This window comes from Beta vulgaris, chromosome 4 (genome assembly GCF_026745355.1).
Source record: "Beta vulgaris subsp. vulgaris cultivar EL10 chromosome 4, EL10.2, whole genome shotgun sequence".
In the NCBI taxonomy this organism is placed as follows: domain Eukaryota; kingdom Viridiplantae; phylum Streptophyta; class Magnoliopsida; order Caryophyllales; family Amaranthaceae; genus Beta; species Beta vulgaris.
Genome location: NC_079205.1, coordinates 28038373 through 28056550, shown reverse-complemented (window position 1 = coordinate 28056550; position 18178 = coordinate 28038373). Strand labels below are relative to the sequence as shown.

The 18178-nt window shown below is 33.2% G+C and overlaps 1 protein-coding gene across 2 annotated transcripts in view; it reads left to right on the top strand.

The window, feature by feature from the left end:
• Positions 1-9717, top strand: part of LOC104907304 (J domain-containing protein required for chloroplast accumulation response 1) — a 65510-nt gene extending 55793 nt beyond the window's left edge. Inside the window, exons 9-10 of one of the 2 annotated variants that reach the window (XM_010696218.4) lie at positions 7374-7414; positions 9077-9717. In XM_010696218.4, coding sequence (XP_010694520.1) covers positions 7374-7412 — 39 coding nt within the window. In that variant the 3' untranslated portion in view covers positions 7413-7414; positions 9077-9717. Of the gene's footprint in view, positions 1-7373 lie in introns of both variants that reach the window. The other variant, XM_048642989.2, reaches the window with a different exon arrangement.
• Positions 9718-18178: the final 8461 nt, after the last annotated feature.

Here is an 18178-nt window from a genome sequence, read left to right as displayed (position 1 = left end):
TGGACCGTTTGGAAAACTTTGGGAATAAGGTCAGAAGGCCCAAGAAGTTAGACAAGCCGAATAATAAGAAGGATTCGAGTAAACGGTGTGAGTTCCATGGGGACATTGGACATACCACTGATGAATGCATAACGCTAAAAAAGGAAGTAGCCTATCTTTTCCGAAATGAGTACTTGAAGGATATATTAACTGAGAAGACCAAAGCCATGATTAATGCAAAACATGGAATGGAAGGTGATAGTCGCTCCAAATCACCAGTTCCGGCAAAGGTAATAAATTTCATAACAGGGGGATCATATGTGTGTGGATTGACATATTCAGCAACAAAGCGACGGTTAGAGAAGCAAAAGGAAAACCATAGTTGGGCAAATATGTGAGAGACGAGGAAGATTGTTGGTGTTTCTAGCCAGTAACTTTTTACGATTCTAAAATTGATGAAGAGGAGGAGTATCATGATAGTTTAGTGGTCTCGTTTATAGTGCAATTGTTTGGTTAAGAGGATCTTGGTCGATAATGGTAGCAGCGCAAACATTGTCACTACAAAACTTTTGAAGGACATGGAAATAATTGAAGATAGTATAACCAGAAATACAACCACCTTGGTTGGGTTTAGTGGTGAATCTCACAAAACGATTGCAATCATTTATTTAGTAGTATAGGTCAAGGGGTTAAATATCCAGGTAAAATTTGATCTATTGCATGAAAATTTTGTTTATAACATGATTCTAGTTATACCATGGATACACAAGATTAGAATAGTGCCATCAACATTACATTAGATGGTGAAATATCCTACAAAGTGGGGAGTCTAAGAAATCAAAGGTGACTAGAGGTTGGCTAAGGAATGCTATATGGAGGCCTTTATACCAACGCAAGTCAAACATCGTTAGCCAAGGAAGGAATTATTCGAGGTAGAGTACATCATCTTAGACCCATTGCAACCAGATTAAGTGGTTATGATCAGGATATGCTTAAAGCCAAAGGTAAGCATCAGCCCTGAAATCATCATGCATAAATTAAGCATTGACCCAAAGTAAAAATCAATAAAGCGGAAACGTAGGAAGTTTGCTCCCGAGAGGAACAAAGTAATCAATGAAGAAGTTAATAAGCTTCTAGAAGCTGGAAAGATTAGGGAAGTCAAATATCCAGACTAGTTGTCAAATGTCGTGGTGGTTTCCAAGAAGAATAGGAATAGGAGAGTATGTGTGCACTATACTAATATGAACAAGGCATACCCAAAAGACCTGTTTCCATTACCACATATAGATGTGCTAGTCGACGCTATAGCTGGACATTTGACAGTGACCTTCTTGGACGCCTTTAGTGGTTTTTATCAAATCCAGATGCACCCAGATAACCAAGAGAAGACATCCTTCATAACTAAAAGGGGAGTCTAGTATATAAATTTGTGCTTAAGAATGCGAGGGCAACATATAAATCAAAATTTAGTCAATATGATGTTCAAAGACGTGATTGGGGACACTATGTAATTATACATTGACGATATGATAGTAAAATAATTATAGACTCAAGATCATATAGCCATTTAAAGAGGACATTTGACATCCTCATAGAGTATCAAATAAAGTTGAATCCAACAAAGTGTACCTTTGGCATGTCAGTAGAGAAGTTTCTAGGTTATTTGGTAATATAAAGAGGGAATAAAAGCAAGTCATGAGCAGATTAAAGCAATCATGGACTTAAAATCCCCAAAGAGTGTAAAAGTCGGTTAGAATCTAATAGGTGAAGTAATTGCTTTAAATCGCTTTATCTCCAAGTCTTCTAAGAAATGCAAGTTGTTCAATGACGTGTTAAGAAAGAATCAAAATTTCAAGTGGACAACATACCATGAGGAAGCTTAATGTCAATTTTGGCGACCACTCCAGTGTTCTCTAAGCCCAAAGAAGGTTAGGTTATTCAATTGTAGAATATGATTTAAGTGCAGTCTTAACCAAGGAAGAAGACAATGCACAAAGCCAGCGTATTATGTAAGTAAGTCCTTAACTGGACTAGAGGTAATGTACTCCCTTTTAGAAAAATTAGTATATTCATTAGTGGTATTAGCAACGAAGTTGCGTCCATACTTTTAATCACATACTATTTGTGTTAGAACTAACTTTCCCGTGAAGGCTATTATGAGAAGACTAGAACTCACATGGCGAATAACAAAATGGATGATCCAACTGGGGACATTTGACATCAAGCATGAGCTACAAACAACAATCAAGTTGCAAACCTTGGTGAATTTTGTGGCAGACTTCACTCAAACTTCCAGCATGAAGAAGAAAAGGAAATTTTTAACATAGTCGACATGATTCTGAAGATTGGCTTGTAGTTGCAAATAGATGGTGCTTCCAACATGAGAGGAACAAGGCTTTGAATTGTGCTAGAGTCACCATAAGGGGACAACATCATACTTGTTATATGATGTGAGTTCAAGGCGACAAACAACAAAGAAGAATATGAAACTTTGATATTTGGGTCGATGGTGGATAAAGACATGGGAGTTAAGAGCTTGAGGGTCAAGAGCGATTAGATGTTGATCGTGAACCAGGTAAAAGGTGATTCTGCAGCCAAAGATTCGAAGATGACACAATTTACCTATGGGTAGTTAAAGAACTTCTTACTCATTTTAAAGATGCGTAGATCGAGCAAGTCCTAAGAGATCGGAACATGAAAGGAGGTGTGTTAGCAAACTTAGGTTCTTCTTCTAAATGAAAGGAGACGACCAAAGTGGCACTTTTTTACTTAATGATGCCAATGATCGAACGACCGACATCGAGACTATTGCCTCAGTTAGTAAGAATGTGGACGTAATCACGAAACATTATGACAACAACCTATCATCAATAGGTTGAATAATGATATCTTGGTTGTTAATAAGAAGGATTCTAGGGTTTAAAGATGAAGACATCCTGGTTTATTTTAATAGATAACCTCTTATTCAAGAAATTTGTTGTCGGACCTTCCTTTAGGTGTTTGGATAAAGATGAAGCACTCCAAGTCATGTAAAGCATGCATGAAGTGGAAAGTGGCAACCATACTGGGGTAAGACTATGTCATATAAAATCTTAAAAATGGGGTATTATTGGCCTACAATGAAACGATATTCTTATGACTATGGAAATAAATGTAAGGCATGTCAAAAGCATTCTCCAACCAAGTACCAACATCAGGAGATATTGCATCCCATTTAGACGGCATGACCATTCATGAAATGGGGAATGGATATTGTTTGGCCACTTCTCGCTATAGGGCAACAAGTCATTATCTTAGCAATAAAAAATTATTTCTCGAATGGATAGAGGTTGAAGAATTCTGACATATGACAGATAAATAGGTGATTTCCTTCATCAAGCTGAACATGATAACTCGGTTTGGCATTCCGTCAGAAATCGTGTGTGATAATGGTTCCCCAATTCATTAGTGGGTCTACAAGGAAGTTTTGTGAGAAGTGGAGAATCATTTTAGATGCATCAATGTTATGATATCCTTAGAGCAATGGCTAGGAAAAATCAATTAACAAGATTATTGTCAACAACTTGAAGAAACATTGTGAAGAGGCACAAGGGAAATGAGATGATGAGTTGCCGTATATCTTGGGGGCAGATAGAAGAACACCAAAAAACACAACAGGTCAAACACCTTTATCTTTGGTTTATAGTTGTGAGGCGGTATTACGGGCGGAGGTTGAGCTTCCTTCTTCTAGATATGGATTGGTGACAGTTGATAAAAACATAGTAGAGGCATAACTTGGATGTGGTAGAAGAACTTCATGATGCAGCAAAGATACAGATGAAAGTGTATGAAAGTGTATCGACGAAATGTAGCTAAAAGTTATAATAAGAAGGTGAAGGCCAAAGTCTTTAAGTATGGAGATTGGGTGATGCGATACTCCTTTGGAAAAGAAGCAACATGTAAATTCAGCCCTAACTGGGAAGGTCCATATCGCATAGTTAAGGTCATTGGTCAAGGTGCTTATAGTTTGGAAGATGTTGAAGGACGACCTATACCTAGGGCATGGAACATCATCAATCTCAAGGAGTATTACTTTTAAGGAACATCATTAATCTCAAGCATTATTACTTTTAAACTAACGGACAATGACACCATATATCAAGACTAGTTAATTTATGATCAAATAAAAGTAAGACGCTTCTATATTTTTTGTGCAAATAATCTTTTATATACATTCTTTCTTACATAGTTTTTGGTACTTTCCTATCATACATAAGGCGACACAAAACATAATGTGTTGTGACATCACAAGTATGTTGAGAACTTTCATTTATAAACAAGTTGCCAAAAGTTTACATGCATGCATGTTTACACAAGCTTGCAAGAACAACAACGTACATACAACATATAAACAACAATTTGAGCCTCATTAGAGGCAGATTTCAAATACACAACATAAAACATTTGAAAAGTCACACACAAACATTATTTAATAAAAGCAAATCTGGGAAACTGTAAATCGTCCTTACATCCAAACTTACCTTTGAAATGCTACCAGAGGGGAAACCGAAAATTATTTTAAATATCAAGTTCTAAGAGGTGGCAAGCTTCTTCCCTTATCCTTTGTCCTTGGTCTTCTTTGCATCTTCCAGCTCCTTAAAGGATAAGTCATCCTCAGGCGGCCAGTAGGAGGAAGCATAGTGATGAAGTCCTCTTCCCATATTTTGATGTCCTCCTCAATGTTCCAGTTAGAAGTGTTCCTAGATTGAAACTTCCTCATCATTTTACTCCTGGTCTTAAAAGTGCAATAGCCCGTATAATCCAGTACTTCCGTTTTCTTATTCGTTCCATAGAAGGCGAGCTTCATGTTCTCGTATTTAAGCTTGAATTAGAATGGAGTACATAACCATCTTCTCCTTAAAATTTTCTTCATGCTACTTGGAATTGTCTAACTGATTTTCAATACAAGCAACATAATTCTTGACGACCAGCATACCTTGGATACTCAGGGGAAACCAAATGTCGTTGATGAATATAAGGAAGTAATGATTGAAGAGATAAAACTTCAAACGACAAAATTACAAACCTTGACATTATAATCAACAAATTCCACCAAGATGTCCACAACCTTGAAATACTTCAAGTATTAATTCTGTAGAGGGAAATAGGATTTGGCCAAGAGCATGTTTGATGGAAGTCGTAACATCCTTGAAATTGCAGAACTTAGCTGGTAATGTCAGAGACATTGTCTTCTTTGGATTCGGAGGAGGAAGCGCTTGAATAGGAATAGGAGCTTTGTAGTTGGAGCAATGTTAGAATTGAATAAGAGGAGGAGGTTTTCATGGGTTTTGCATGGCCAAGTAAGTCATCCACAAAAGGGGTATAACCGACAGAGGACTTATATATGAACTTGATGAATGTGGAAGACCATTTAAACAGGGGAAGAAAAAGAGTGGGGAAAACAATGAGACACATGAAGACATGTTCAAATCACTTTCAATGTTACCACTACGATCTTCTTCGCTGACAACTTTGATAGGGTCACTTTCAGCCATAGTGTCTACCCTCAAAAACTAAAGTCTTCTCATAGCTACGCGAGTAGATCTGGTAGAAGGTTTGGAGGACGTGGTGGTAAATGTAGACAACTCACAAGGAAATTTTTTGTTGGTGATGATGACAAGCCACGCTAGCCTAAAATTCTGTAGGTTCACAAACGTCCTCTCTGATTCTGAAATTTAAAGACTCTCCTTAGAAAGTTCGATGGAGTGAAGACCTTCAGATAAGACATGATCTTCAACACATGTTAGCAACAAACAAGTAAGTCTAGTTAATATAGAAAGGAAAGCAAACAAAAAGCCGACAAGTACTACCTTTGACCCAACTTTCAAGGAACATATCAGCGTCATCCCTCAAAGAAGCCTTCTTTATAAAGAAAAACCTCTTCAACCAACCCCTATCATTCGATTTGTATAGATTTACAATCAAATTCTATCTACCCTCGCGAGGAGAACAAGTAATTCTATCCATACCATAAGCCTTATACTCATAACAAAACCCTAAATTTTCAAATTCAGAAGTCAACCCAAAATTATTTTTCTTTTTAAGCAAGCCTTCTAAAGCTAGAAGGTGTGGGGCATGAGTTGGCATGCATGAATGTTAGTTTGGCGAAGGAAAGACTGGGTAAGGGGACTAAAAGGGAAGACATGGACGATTTTGAAGGGATACTCATAGAAGCAAACCTATCCTTTGCAAACGGAGTCGACCCTAATTTCGGTTTTAGGGATGAGAATTCTGGCGCTATTACACATATATATTTTAATCGACTCATAATCAATCAGAGTGTTAGGAGGACAATTTTTAGCCTTTTGAATTCTCTAGTGGGTAAAGGAAGGAGTTGCAGGGGAGATATTTTTGCTTTTCTCCATTGAAGGAGACGAGGAATAAAGTGAGAAGGGAGAAAAGTTGAAAAAAATAACCTTGAAAAAACAAAAATAGGCGGTTGGAGTTCAATTGATGGAAGTAGGCAGTTTTAATCTGATGGGACGTTGGAGGAAGTTGCAGCATGTTGGAAGTTGAATTAGGGGACAAAGCATTTATTAAATTATTACTTAACTTCTTCTTTTCTTAAGTTACAATTTTGGGGATATTTATTGAACCTATATTTGTGAGCGGAAAAATCAAGCCACAAGTCCAATTTATGCAATCGGCCTTGTGAGTAGTTATTTGATGAATTAGGCCACATCAGATTGAAGAAGGGCCAACACATGGTTAAGGGCATTAGACAAGGAAGCGGTTACACTTGATACAAAACAGGTTCAGGTTACATAGAGGAGTTATTTAACAAGGACGTTATCCATTGTATGAATATGTATAAATATAAAGTAGATATAAAACAAAATATGTACGTCATTCTCTCTTTGACATTCACAAACACTACAACTAATACATTAATGTATATACACTCTTGATTTGGTTAAAATTCTCATATTATACTTTAATTATTAGAGTTTAGCTAAAATTTGGTTAGACAATCTTCTTCATATATAATCTATTTATTTTTTCTATGGGAACAAAAATATATTATACATATAGATATTGTAACTTAGTTAATTACATTAATTTTTTAAGTGGCTCAAGGAATCAATAACATGTGCTTATTAGTTAGTTCTATCTAAAAGGCTAAAGATTATTTAGTTTTTTATTCACTATAATTATAATCTCTTAAATTATGAACATAGAGTTAAAATAAAGTTTTTTGGCTACTTGTTTGTACAATAATTTCTAACTTATAGAAAATTATGCAGCAGGCTTTTCTCATGCTTATTATAATAAGCTTATATATTTAATATCTCTCTCTATATATATATTAGGCATTTTCTCAACTATTATAAGTTGATATCTTGATTCGTATATAGGAGGCTTGGGAACAATTCAACTCCCTTGGACTTCTTTAGAGGTAAATATTTACTGTATTAATTTCATAAACCAATAATACACTGTAAATAATGATAACTCCGTCTTCCTTATCAAGGTCATATTATTTCATAGTCTAAATTTACTACGATATTTGCGTTACATTGAAGAGTGCATTGTAATAGTAATATGAAATGAAGGTATACACAATGTATTTCATTGTTCATGTATATATTTTTTATATATTTTAATTTACGTGACACATATTTGAAATAAATGGTCTTGTGAACTTTTTTTCCAATATTTTACTTCATATACTGATATCATAATTGTAGAGCTACTTGACTGGTATAGTACAAAAAGTAAAGTGATGGTTATTACATGGATAACTATGTTTGTGGCAAAAAGTGTAATTTAATTAATTTCTTTCCATAAGCATATCTACAGACTACAGTTTTTACATGATTATATTTACATATACTTTTATCATGGCATATATAATAGATTTTTTTGTCTTTCATAATGAACATAAGGTAAAAAAAAGATGCCCTAAATATGATCTAAGTACTCAAATCCCTCATTAGTGGATGTCACTAATTTAATTGGTTAAAGTCTTGGGAGGTGATATTCAAGACTTAGGACTAAATCTCTTAGACATTATTTCGTCCTTGTGTGATCTCTCCACACAATGAAAAAATCTCTCCATCAGTTCCTTGTAGTCTAAGAGTGAAAAGTGGTGGTGATGAGAATTAAAGTCTTAGAAATATTGTGTCCCAACTTATCGAGGGTCTTGCTTAAATGGAGGTTGAATCACTTGAAAAGAAAAGAAGAGAGAATAAAGAAACGTCTGTAATTCTTGCGTGGCTGGACTTGGTCTCCACAAAAATTTTATGTACCAAAGCTACAAATGTGCCATAATGATTTTTTTCTTTTCATAGAATCACCTTTTTCAGCATATAATTACTCTTATACTCTATTATCTAACATAATAACACTACTCATTATTTCATACAATCACTATTTTTACATTAATTTACCATAATAAAACTATCTCTTATAACACAATAATTTTTTTTTACTCTATAGTTTTTATTTGGACCATAAATTGATCTTTTATATCTATTTTTTTTTTAACATAATGACATTTTTTTCATAAATAGCATGTGCTGCCACTAGGTCTTCACCATAACTTTGGTGTGGATCAATTCTATTTAATTTTTTATTCTTTCTAAAAGTGTAGTACTTAACTCTCTTATCTTAATAAATATTGATAAACTAGAGGAGAAATGGAGTCCATAATCTTGCTAAATTTGAGATTACACTTATTTAAAACTTCAGTTGAAATGACATCTTGTATTTTAAAGCAACTAATAATAAACTTTACTTCCTTAGGAGTCCTTTATGGTTGTTGACACATAAAAGGTTGATCCATTATTAGTGGTGGCTCCATGTGGGTTTAGTGTTAGATGAATCCACCAGAATTTGAGAAAAAAAAACTAGAAAATACTAAAAAATAAAGGAAAACCAATATGCTTATTGATAAGTGTATATATTTACATATTTTTGTTCCCTAAATTTAGTCTTATTGTCGTCTTCTATACGTTATTTTATAATATTTATCGACTTTTATTATTAATGAGTTATTTATGTCTATATTATATTATAGTGATTAAGTACCTTAAATAGTGTGTTATTTTTGTTATAGCTTCACTTTGCTAAAGGAGGAGAACAAAAGAAAGAAGCAAAGTAGTGCAAGTATATTACAAAAAAAAGACTACACGTGAAGCAAATAAAAGGAAAACAAAAGAAAAAGGAGTAAACTTACTCCATCTTCACTATTTCACGAGAAAACCAAAGAAAGAGAGTTCTTTGTTTTTCAAGTTTACATAATTCACATCAAGAATCTCCAAGATACGAAATAAGGTAATTATGGAATTATGGAGCAAATCAGAAATCACATATTTTTCTCTACAAGTAATTTCCAAAAATTTGATAATTGGGGATTTCTCAATTGGGTATATAAATCCCTAATTTCTACCGCAAGAAAACATGCAAGCATTGTTTGATTTTGGGTAAAGAGAGACAAGGGAGTATTCTGAGTATGCAGAAGTCTTGGGGTACAATTAGAGTAAGAGACGACAGATTCAAGAACGAGTTGTCGGCAGAATTTCGACTAGTACAGAGTCATATATTCTCGCCTCTTCTCTTGTATTACTTTGATTGTTGTATTGTTCTAATTCAATGAACTTGAATCTTGTTTAAACTTGAATTTTATCATAATTTTGAGTTGTTTATTGAGTATTAAGATTATTTGGTATTCAAAATTACACTGTTATAGCTGTCGTATGATTGATATTTGAGTATAATTTGCTATCTTATTATGTTTGAATTGCAATTAGTTGCTAATTATGTAGTTTAGCCTAGTTTAAATTACATAATAAAAGCAGAGACTAATGTTAATTTGGGTCTGCGAATGGGTCAGATTAATGTTAGAGTGTAATTTGATCTAATTATATTAAGTACCTATGTATTAATTTAATTAGGATTAATGATGTTCTTCTAGTTTATAATGCTTCTAGATGTCGTCGTTGAGGGTTGCGATTATATTTTCAATGGCAAGTCTAGTGTAGAATTAGTGTCGGCCTAGTTCAATACTAATTTAAAGTAAGGAAGAATAGGGTGGGATTGCTATCAAAACCACTACAGTTAATCTATTAGATTAATCTTCAACTCGATAATTATACTCAATATTATGACTAAAGTTACTAAGTTTAATGGTGGAAATCATCCGACTTGCTTGTCATCACTTTTAGATAGTAGATTAGTTTTACTTTACTTAGTTTATTAGTTACTACAATCTTAAACCCCCCCAAATCTAAGTAAATAAGTAAATAGTTGTATAATCTCGTTTTTATATGTTAATAATATTTTTTCTCAGTTAAATTTTGAAGTAAGGAATTTAGTAGTCTCTCCGTGGGATAGACCCTTTCTTACCCTTTTCTACTTGTGAATATATTTTGAGGTCTAAGAATAGGTTTTTAATTTTATACGGTAAACGACTCGTATCAAATTTTGGCGTCGTTGCCGCAACAAAATTAAATTTATAAATCACTCACTAACTCTAACAAATAGATAGGGAAAGTAAGGGTCGAACCCACAAAGACTGCGTTATTATCTTAAACTAATTATTTAATCATATATATAACTACTATTTTATAAATTGGGGGGTTTCAAATATCAAAACTATACTAAACTATTAAACTAATAACTATAAATATAAATTGCAGGAAACAAATTCGGTTTTAAAAATATAGCTAAGAAACTAATAGGAGACATGTAATTTTCTCTTGAGACAGGGTTTAATCATTGAATCATTTAACTAGTTGATAGATAGATGGGTTAACAAATAATCCCTTGAACGCAAGAAAATTAGTTTCTTTATAGTTCATACTAACTAAACCCCGTGAACGCACGCAAGTTCAGTCCTAATCAAATATATCAATTTAACAATGAAAGCATATATTAAATTAACAAACTTGACCACTTTAAGAACACCAATCAGTTAACTCTAATTAAGCCAAAAAGCTGCAACTATATAAAAATTAACATCACATAAAATTCCAACAATAACATCAGATAAGAAAGCTTCAACCTAATAATATTACTGTTAATCCAAGCAAATAACCATGAATAAAACCTTAGGTGATCAATCTAAAATTAACATTCATAAATTATAAACTCAAATAACAAATTTCATGTGAATACCCAATCAAACTAATTAATTGAACAAACATAAATCATAATCTCATAAACCCATAACAAGATTCAATTGCATGTTCCTACTAGTGTAAAACTACTCTAAATTAGACATAAAAACAAAGAAAAGAGATAAAAGAGAATAGAGAAAACTCATGAGGGACAAATTTTGGATTGAAATTCCGCCGCCATCACTCTATTTCGTCCCGCCTTCATCTCCTGCGTGTGGCTCTGGTCTCCATATCTTCTCAATTCCTCCCTCCGGCTCCCTTTTTACTATTGCTGACTTCTGGATTTTGTATCAAAACCACCTTTCTTCCAATACCCACGTTGGTATTTTTGTAGCCCAACAAGAAACAATGGGTTTCTTCTTTTTATCTCCATTACTCACTCTTTCTTTTTTTCTTAACAAATACTTGGGCCTTTTGTCCTTTTTGCTTTGCTGTTGGTGCGTAAATGTTGGGGTTGGAGCTTGCTAAGTTAGTACATGGGCCATTAATATTCAACTCAACACAATTACATCAATATGAACTGCTTCTCTATACTGTAATTTCGACCTAGTAAACAGATGAATTAGCTCTTGCTTTCTTCTAAGAAGTTGTAGGTCTCGATCTCAGCTTTCCGTAGCCATTTGAATCGTCTCGTTTTGATTCCGTATGAGTGAGATATGACCAAAATACTATATCAGCCCTGCAGAATTAGTAATACTTGAATTTAGTGCATCTTTCCGAATTCTATTCACATAGGTTATCACTAAATAATTAATATAGACACAAATTCATCTTTTAAACACTAAAAATAATTATCAATTAATTAAACCGAAATATTCTAAAAGTATATTATTTAACTCATATAACTCAAGAGACGACACTAAAAGTATTATATTAGAGGGTAAAAATATGTATAAATAGGCACTTATGAAATTCCCCCACACTTAGCTTTTGGTCGTCCTCGATCAAAATACTACTAAAAGTAAATTTAATGCAAACTACCAACTAAATGCAAGATCTAATTGACCACCTCAAATTTCTCTATTGGAAATAACTAAATTAGACAAGTATAAGACAAGAAACTAAAACATTTTACGTTAGTCACAAAAACATTGAGAAAAAGTTAGTAGGCATGTTATACTCTTGGCATTGAAAGTGTCATACTATCAAAACTCATAATACTTATGAACAAATGATTTTCTTTGCAACTCAAAGATAGCTAGCATGAGTTCACCCTTGTGAATACATCAAGTTCAATAGATAGACCCTCACAGATATAATTTAAACATTCTTCTCTCATGTGTTTAGGGTAAATAATATTCACTCAAAAAAATGTTACCAAGTCGACTCTAAATGAAGTATTTTTCTTTAAACTTGACTATCGTCTCAATTTTTCACTTTAAGAGCGACAAGATGCATAAAGATCAAAAGGGCTTGTAAAGGGTTGTAACGTGGCTAAGGTTAAAGGGTAGGAAAATATTTAGGAATGTGGAGTTAAAAGAAGCCAAACTAATAGGGAGCAAAAATACATGACTTAAGATGTTTTAGTCACAACAAACTCCATTTATATATTGAACATCATACTCCAATTTTTTTCTTCTTATAATTATATCATTCACCACTCCTTCCTAAATAATAATGCAATTGCAACAATTTCAAATATATTCATAGCATTTCTACCAATCTATAATCTTCAATCACTTCTTTTTTCTGTTTTTCTTCTCAAATAATTTGTTTTTTTTTTCAATGTCACAACTCCTGTTTTGTTTTTCTTCCCTTTTCTTTTCACAATATTTTTTTTTTATAACAAAAACTTATACTACAAACTCAACTTAATAACTCCCCTTAGCCAGGCTTCGGTATAATATGTAGGAGGCAGCAGGTTTGTAATGTATGGTTAGCAAATAAACACGGATTTTTAAGGCTCAAAAGGGCAAAAGAAAGGGAAATAGTATATGAAATAAAATATCTGAGGCTAAAAAAAATGAAAAGAACGCCTAAATCATTTCTTCATAGCATTTGTCACAAACGTCTCAAAGAGTACCAAGTCAAGTTTAAGAGCCACACTTCATTGAGGAACTATCACACAAGAAAAAAAAGTAAAGACTGATTAGATGTGTCAGTCTAATAGGCTCAGAAACTCACAGGTTTGATCTATCTATCTAGCCAACTTATTTAAGAGAAACAAGATAGTTTTTTTTCCAATTATATTATGAATCTCTCAAGTTTCACCATTCTTTTCCAATTATACAGACATTACCAAAATCTTTTATTTCGAAAACATATTAGTTTCAAAAACAAGTTAGATTAGAGTTTCTTATCAAACTTACTAATAGAAATTCCTTAGGAAACTAAGAGGTGAAATCCTAAATAATGCAGACCAATCCTAAACTAATGCAAACAAAAGCACATTATATATTTTTTCGTTTTATTTTGTTTTTATGAATGCACTAATATAAATACTATGAGATGCAAATATATAATTAAGCTCAATTAAATTTTCAGCAGCACCTCCCCTAAAATGTAACAATCCATAATTTTATTTTTTTTCAATCACAACACCTGTAATCCAGCAAATATCAATCCAGCACAACTTTATCATCCAGCTCAAAATAACTCCAAAATTCCCCCACACTTAAAATCAACATTGTCCTCAATGTTATAAAATCAAACTAAAAATAGAAGTGGGAGAAGAAGAGAAAAACAGAACAAGTGAAACAAGGAAGGAGGCAACCTGGTGTATGTGGATTGCAGAAATATGCTCCATATCGTAATTGGTGTCCTGAAGATTGCAATTGAACGGGGAAGGAGATGAGCAGCGATTTTCAGCAGCAATGTGTAGTAACTAAAAGATTCAGCAACATCAACGAAAGTCAGATGGCTGAAGGCAGAACATCCTGGATCAACAATACATAGAGTAGTTAGAGTAGTTTATTGTATTAAAGAAAAATAAAATAAAATAGAAAACAATAAAGCCTTGGGTAGCCCCCAAGCAGCGCCTTTGTTTCTCGTCGTTGGCTCGACACATTGCATGCTGCAATCAAACACCCGCTGCCCCATAAGCAACAGTAGCTAAAGCTATCTCTCGTGCATTCCAAACACAATGTAGTAAAAGCCTTCCTACAAACCAAACTATCATATTAAAGCAAAATTGAACATTCAAATCGTTTTTAAAACATAAAGACTCTTTCCATTTGGTTTGGTTACAAAAATGCAGCAGGTTTATCAATTCAAACTTAGAATAATAAGACGCATAAGACTCATAATTAAATGCAAAAGAAAAACTTAGTGACTTAGATAATGGCATGGATGGTTCAAGAGCATAAGAAAAGAGTTGTTCTGAATAGCTATCATTGACTTCAATTATAGGAGAAAGTGTTGTGTCCTCTTCTATTTCAAGTGGTGAAGGTGAGTCATTCTCAAGCATTTCAATTAAACCATCAAGTTCAATTTGTGAAGTATCTCCCACAGAATTAATTAAAAAATCAGAATTAGGTTTGGATTAACAGTAATATTATTAGGTTGAAGCTTTCTTATCTGATGTTATTGCTGTTACAGTATAGAGACATTTTAATTAATTCCAGCAAAAATCAGAAAGCTTCAACCTAATAATATTATTGTTAATTCATCTAATTAGGTGAGTCATTCTCAAGCATTACAACGTCTCGTTTTGATTCCGTATGAGTGAGATATGACGAAAATACTATATCAGCCCTGCAGAATTAGTAATACTCGAATTTAGTGCATCTTTCCGAATTCTATTCTGTAATCCCCCACATTTTTTAAAGGATTTTCATAAATATATTAAGTTATTTATGTAATTATATTTAAATCCAAATGAGTTTGGAAAATGATTTGACTTTTAAAAAGGGTTGACTATTTTAAAAGTCAACTAAAAATATTTTTCTTAGCTTAATAAATTTGTAATATTTTAATTAAGCGTGTTTAAATAAGATTTAATTATTAAAAGCACATTTGAAAAGAAAACTTAATGGAACTGAAAAGCCCTAAAGTAATAAAAAGGGAAAGGATGATTTGATGACTAAAGTCCTAATAAGCCCATCTTGTTAGTCATCAAAGTTTTAATTATTGAAATTCCTTTTCCTAAGCCCAATAGGATTAGCCTATTTAAATATCCTAAAAACCCAAATATTTTGCCCTACACTTTATTTTCTCTCTCCTCCCTTGCACGTGACTTCCGAGTTTTCTCTCTCTCACTCGACATTTTCTCTCTCCTCTTCCTCTTGAGCGTGAGTTTCATTTTTCTCTCAAAAATCGTTTCTTCTTCGCTAAGTAACGTTTCTTGTTGAACAAGAAACGTCACAAAAATTTCTTGAAGCCAAAACCTGCTGCCGCACCGCCTTGCTGTGTCACAGCCGCGCGCTGCCTTCCTCCTCTTATTTTGGTTGTTTTTTTTACTTCTCCTTTAAGATTCCATTAAAGTTCTAATTTTTATTGTTATTTTATTATTATTTGCATGATTACGATTTGAGTTATTATTTTTATTATGAAGATATATTTTGGATCATATGTATAAAAGAAAAAAATTTCAGATTTATTATTTTTAGTTTTAATCATGAAAGATGTGATTTTTAGGGTTTTAAATCACTAGAAATCGTATATTTAAAGTATGAATATGAATTTTGATTGGAATACGATTTTTATATGCATTTAAAATATTTTCAGAAGGTTTAGAAAATTTTATAGATGCTGGAAATTCAGAAAGTTAATATTTTAAGGTTTTTAATGGTTTTTAATCACTAGAATAGTTGATCTATACTAGGGATTAAAAATAATGAGAGTTTAAATTATAAAAACGATTTTTAAAGAAGTTTAAAAGGGTTTGGGACGTTTTAAAGTTGCTGTATTTTTTTTAGTTCAAGTATTTACTTGATTATTTTATTGTTGTAGGCGGAGAATTCATGTAGGGGACTTTTAGAGCTTAAAAGTGGCCTACCGTTCGTTTATACAAGGTACGTACATAGTCTACGTGCTATATGGTTAGAAACATGCTCTAGGGATGTTTTTAATTTGTAGTATCATGTATAGGACCTTGTTGTTCATATATATGATTTACTGAGATGGCTTTACATGTTATTTGCTTGTATGCTACATGTAAACTAAGAATATGTATAAGTAGATTGTTTGTATGGAAGTTTGATGCAAGCAGTAAGTTTAGTTTGGTATTAATTCGTGAGTGAATTAATGTAAGTAATTGGAATCATGTGTTACATAGATTCTTGAGATTATTATTTATCTTATAAGAACCGAGGATCTTATTTGGTAATTTGAGTTATACCTATATAAAGGTACAGTTTACTGTTGGCTAGGTTCAACAGGCAAGTTAGTAAAGAATAAAAGAATTAAAAGAGTCTTGATGTAAGTTGTGAACACTTTTGATTCTAAGATTAAAAAGGAGTTTTGTGATGTTATGTGATTATTAGTTGTGAGTATGTGTGCTTGGTTGGTGTCAACACAAGTATAATAATAATGCAACGTAAAGTGAAACGAGAATAGGTTATAGACTTTAGACTGGTGCACGTCTAGAGTTGGACACTAAGGGTTGGAGTACATGGTGGTAGCCATGCTTTCCTGGGATTGGATTGATCACCTTTCCTCTTTAGCTCAAAGGTTCCTCGATATCGCAGGTCAATTTGGTTTACGGAGTCATGACCGTATTTCCTATTTAGTATAGACAACTCGTCCCATAACTATTCCATTTAAAGAAGAAATAAAAGTTAGAGTCTAGTTCAGTAAGAGTCATCTGCAGTTGTTATGTTATTATTATTTTATTCTACAAGTGTGTTGTAGTATCATGTTTAGGATTATTTTTGTCTGATATGTAGTACTCAGCTTTGCTGATTACGTGCTTGTCTGTGTTTGTGATCATGGCTTTGCCTATTGATCCTGTGGTGATCCTTCGGGGGAGCAGAGTCAAGAAAGCATTGACATTACAGGTTCGAATGGAATGGAGAGGCTTTTGTGACATTAGTATTATTAAGTTGTTTTCGTAGGAACATCTACATTTAAGTTTGAGGTTTATTTAGTTGGTGTGTTAAGTTTGAACATTGTCATTTGTTTCATAAGTTTAATAAAGTTGATTTTTGTTTAATGAAGTTTTCCGCTGCAAAATTCTGAGTAAGCCGAAACGTTATCACACGGGCGATAATGCCTGGGTAATTCTCTAGATTTGTTATAAAGGTATTTTCTAGAAAGAGAGAATTATCGGGGTGTTACATATTCACATAGGTTATCACTAAATAATTAATATAGACACAAATTCATCTTTTAAACACTAAAAATAATTATCAATTGATTAAACCGAAATATTCTAAAAGTATATTATTTAACTCATATAACTCAAGAGACGACACTAAAAGTATTATATTATAGGGTAAAAATATGTATAAATAGGCACTTATCACTTATATATTTTATACGTTGATTATCTCACTAATATAGCAAATGACTCACTGTAGAATGCATGGTATGACAAACGAAGACCTTGTGTTTAAGGTCGCGAGTTAGACTCCTTAGAGGAAGTTCTACATCAGTTCATCTTTGCTCCCGTTTTGATTGTTCCTTTATATTTTATCTCTAAAATCTATGTCTGTTTCTTGGTCTATCTTTTTTACTATGACGTTTTTTTGCTGGCCATATTTTAATAACACCGTCCATACTTTTATTTGTAATTTATTATTCTTCTTCTTTTTCCTTCATCTACTTCTTATTCCTCTTATTCAAACCTACAATAACCACCAGCACCACCACTCTATTGCCAACACTGACACCAGACCCACCACCATCACTACCACCATCACCAACACCACAAACACAACCACAACATGAACCACCTCCCTCCCTCCTCCTCCTCCTCCTCCTCCTCCTCCTCCTCCTCCTCCTCCTCCTCTTCCTATTCCTATTCCTCTTCTCTTCTTCCTCTTCTTCTTCTTCTTCCTCCTCTTCTTGATCTACCTTGACACGCCAACCATTCTTCTGTAGTTGTACCAATATTTTTGAGCGAAAAAATCAGGCCATACGTCCTATCTATGCAATGACCT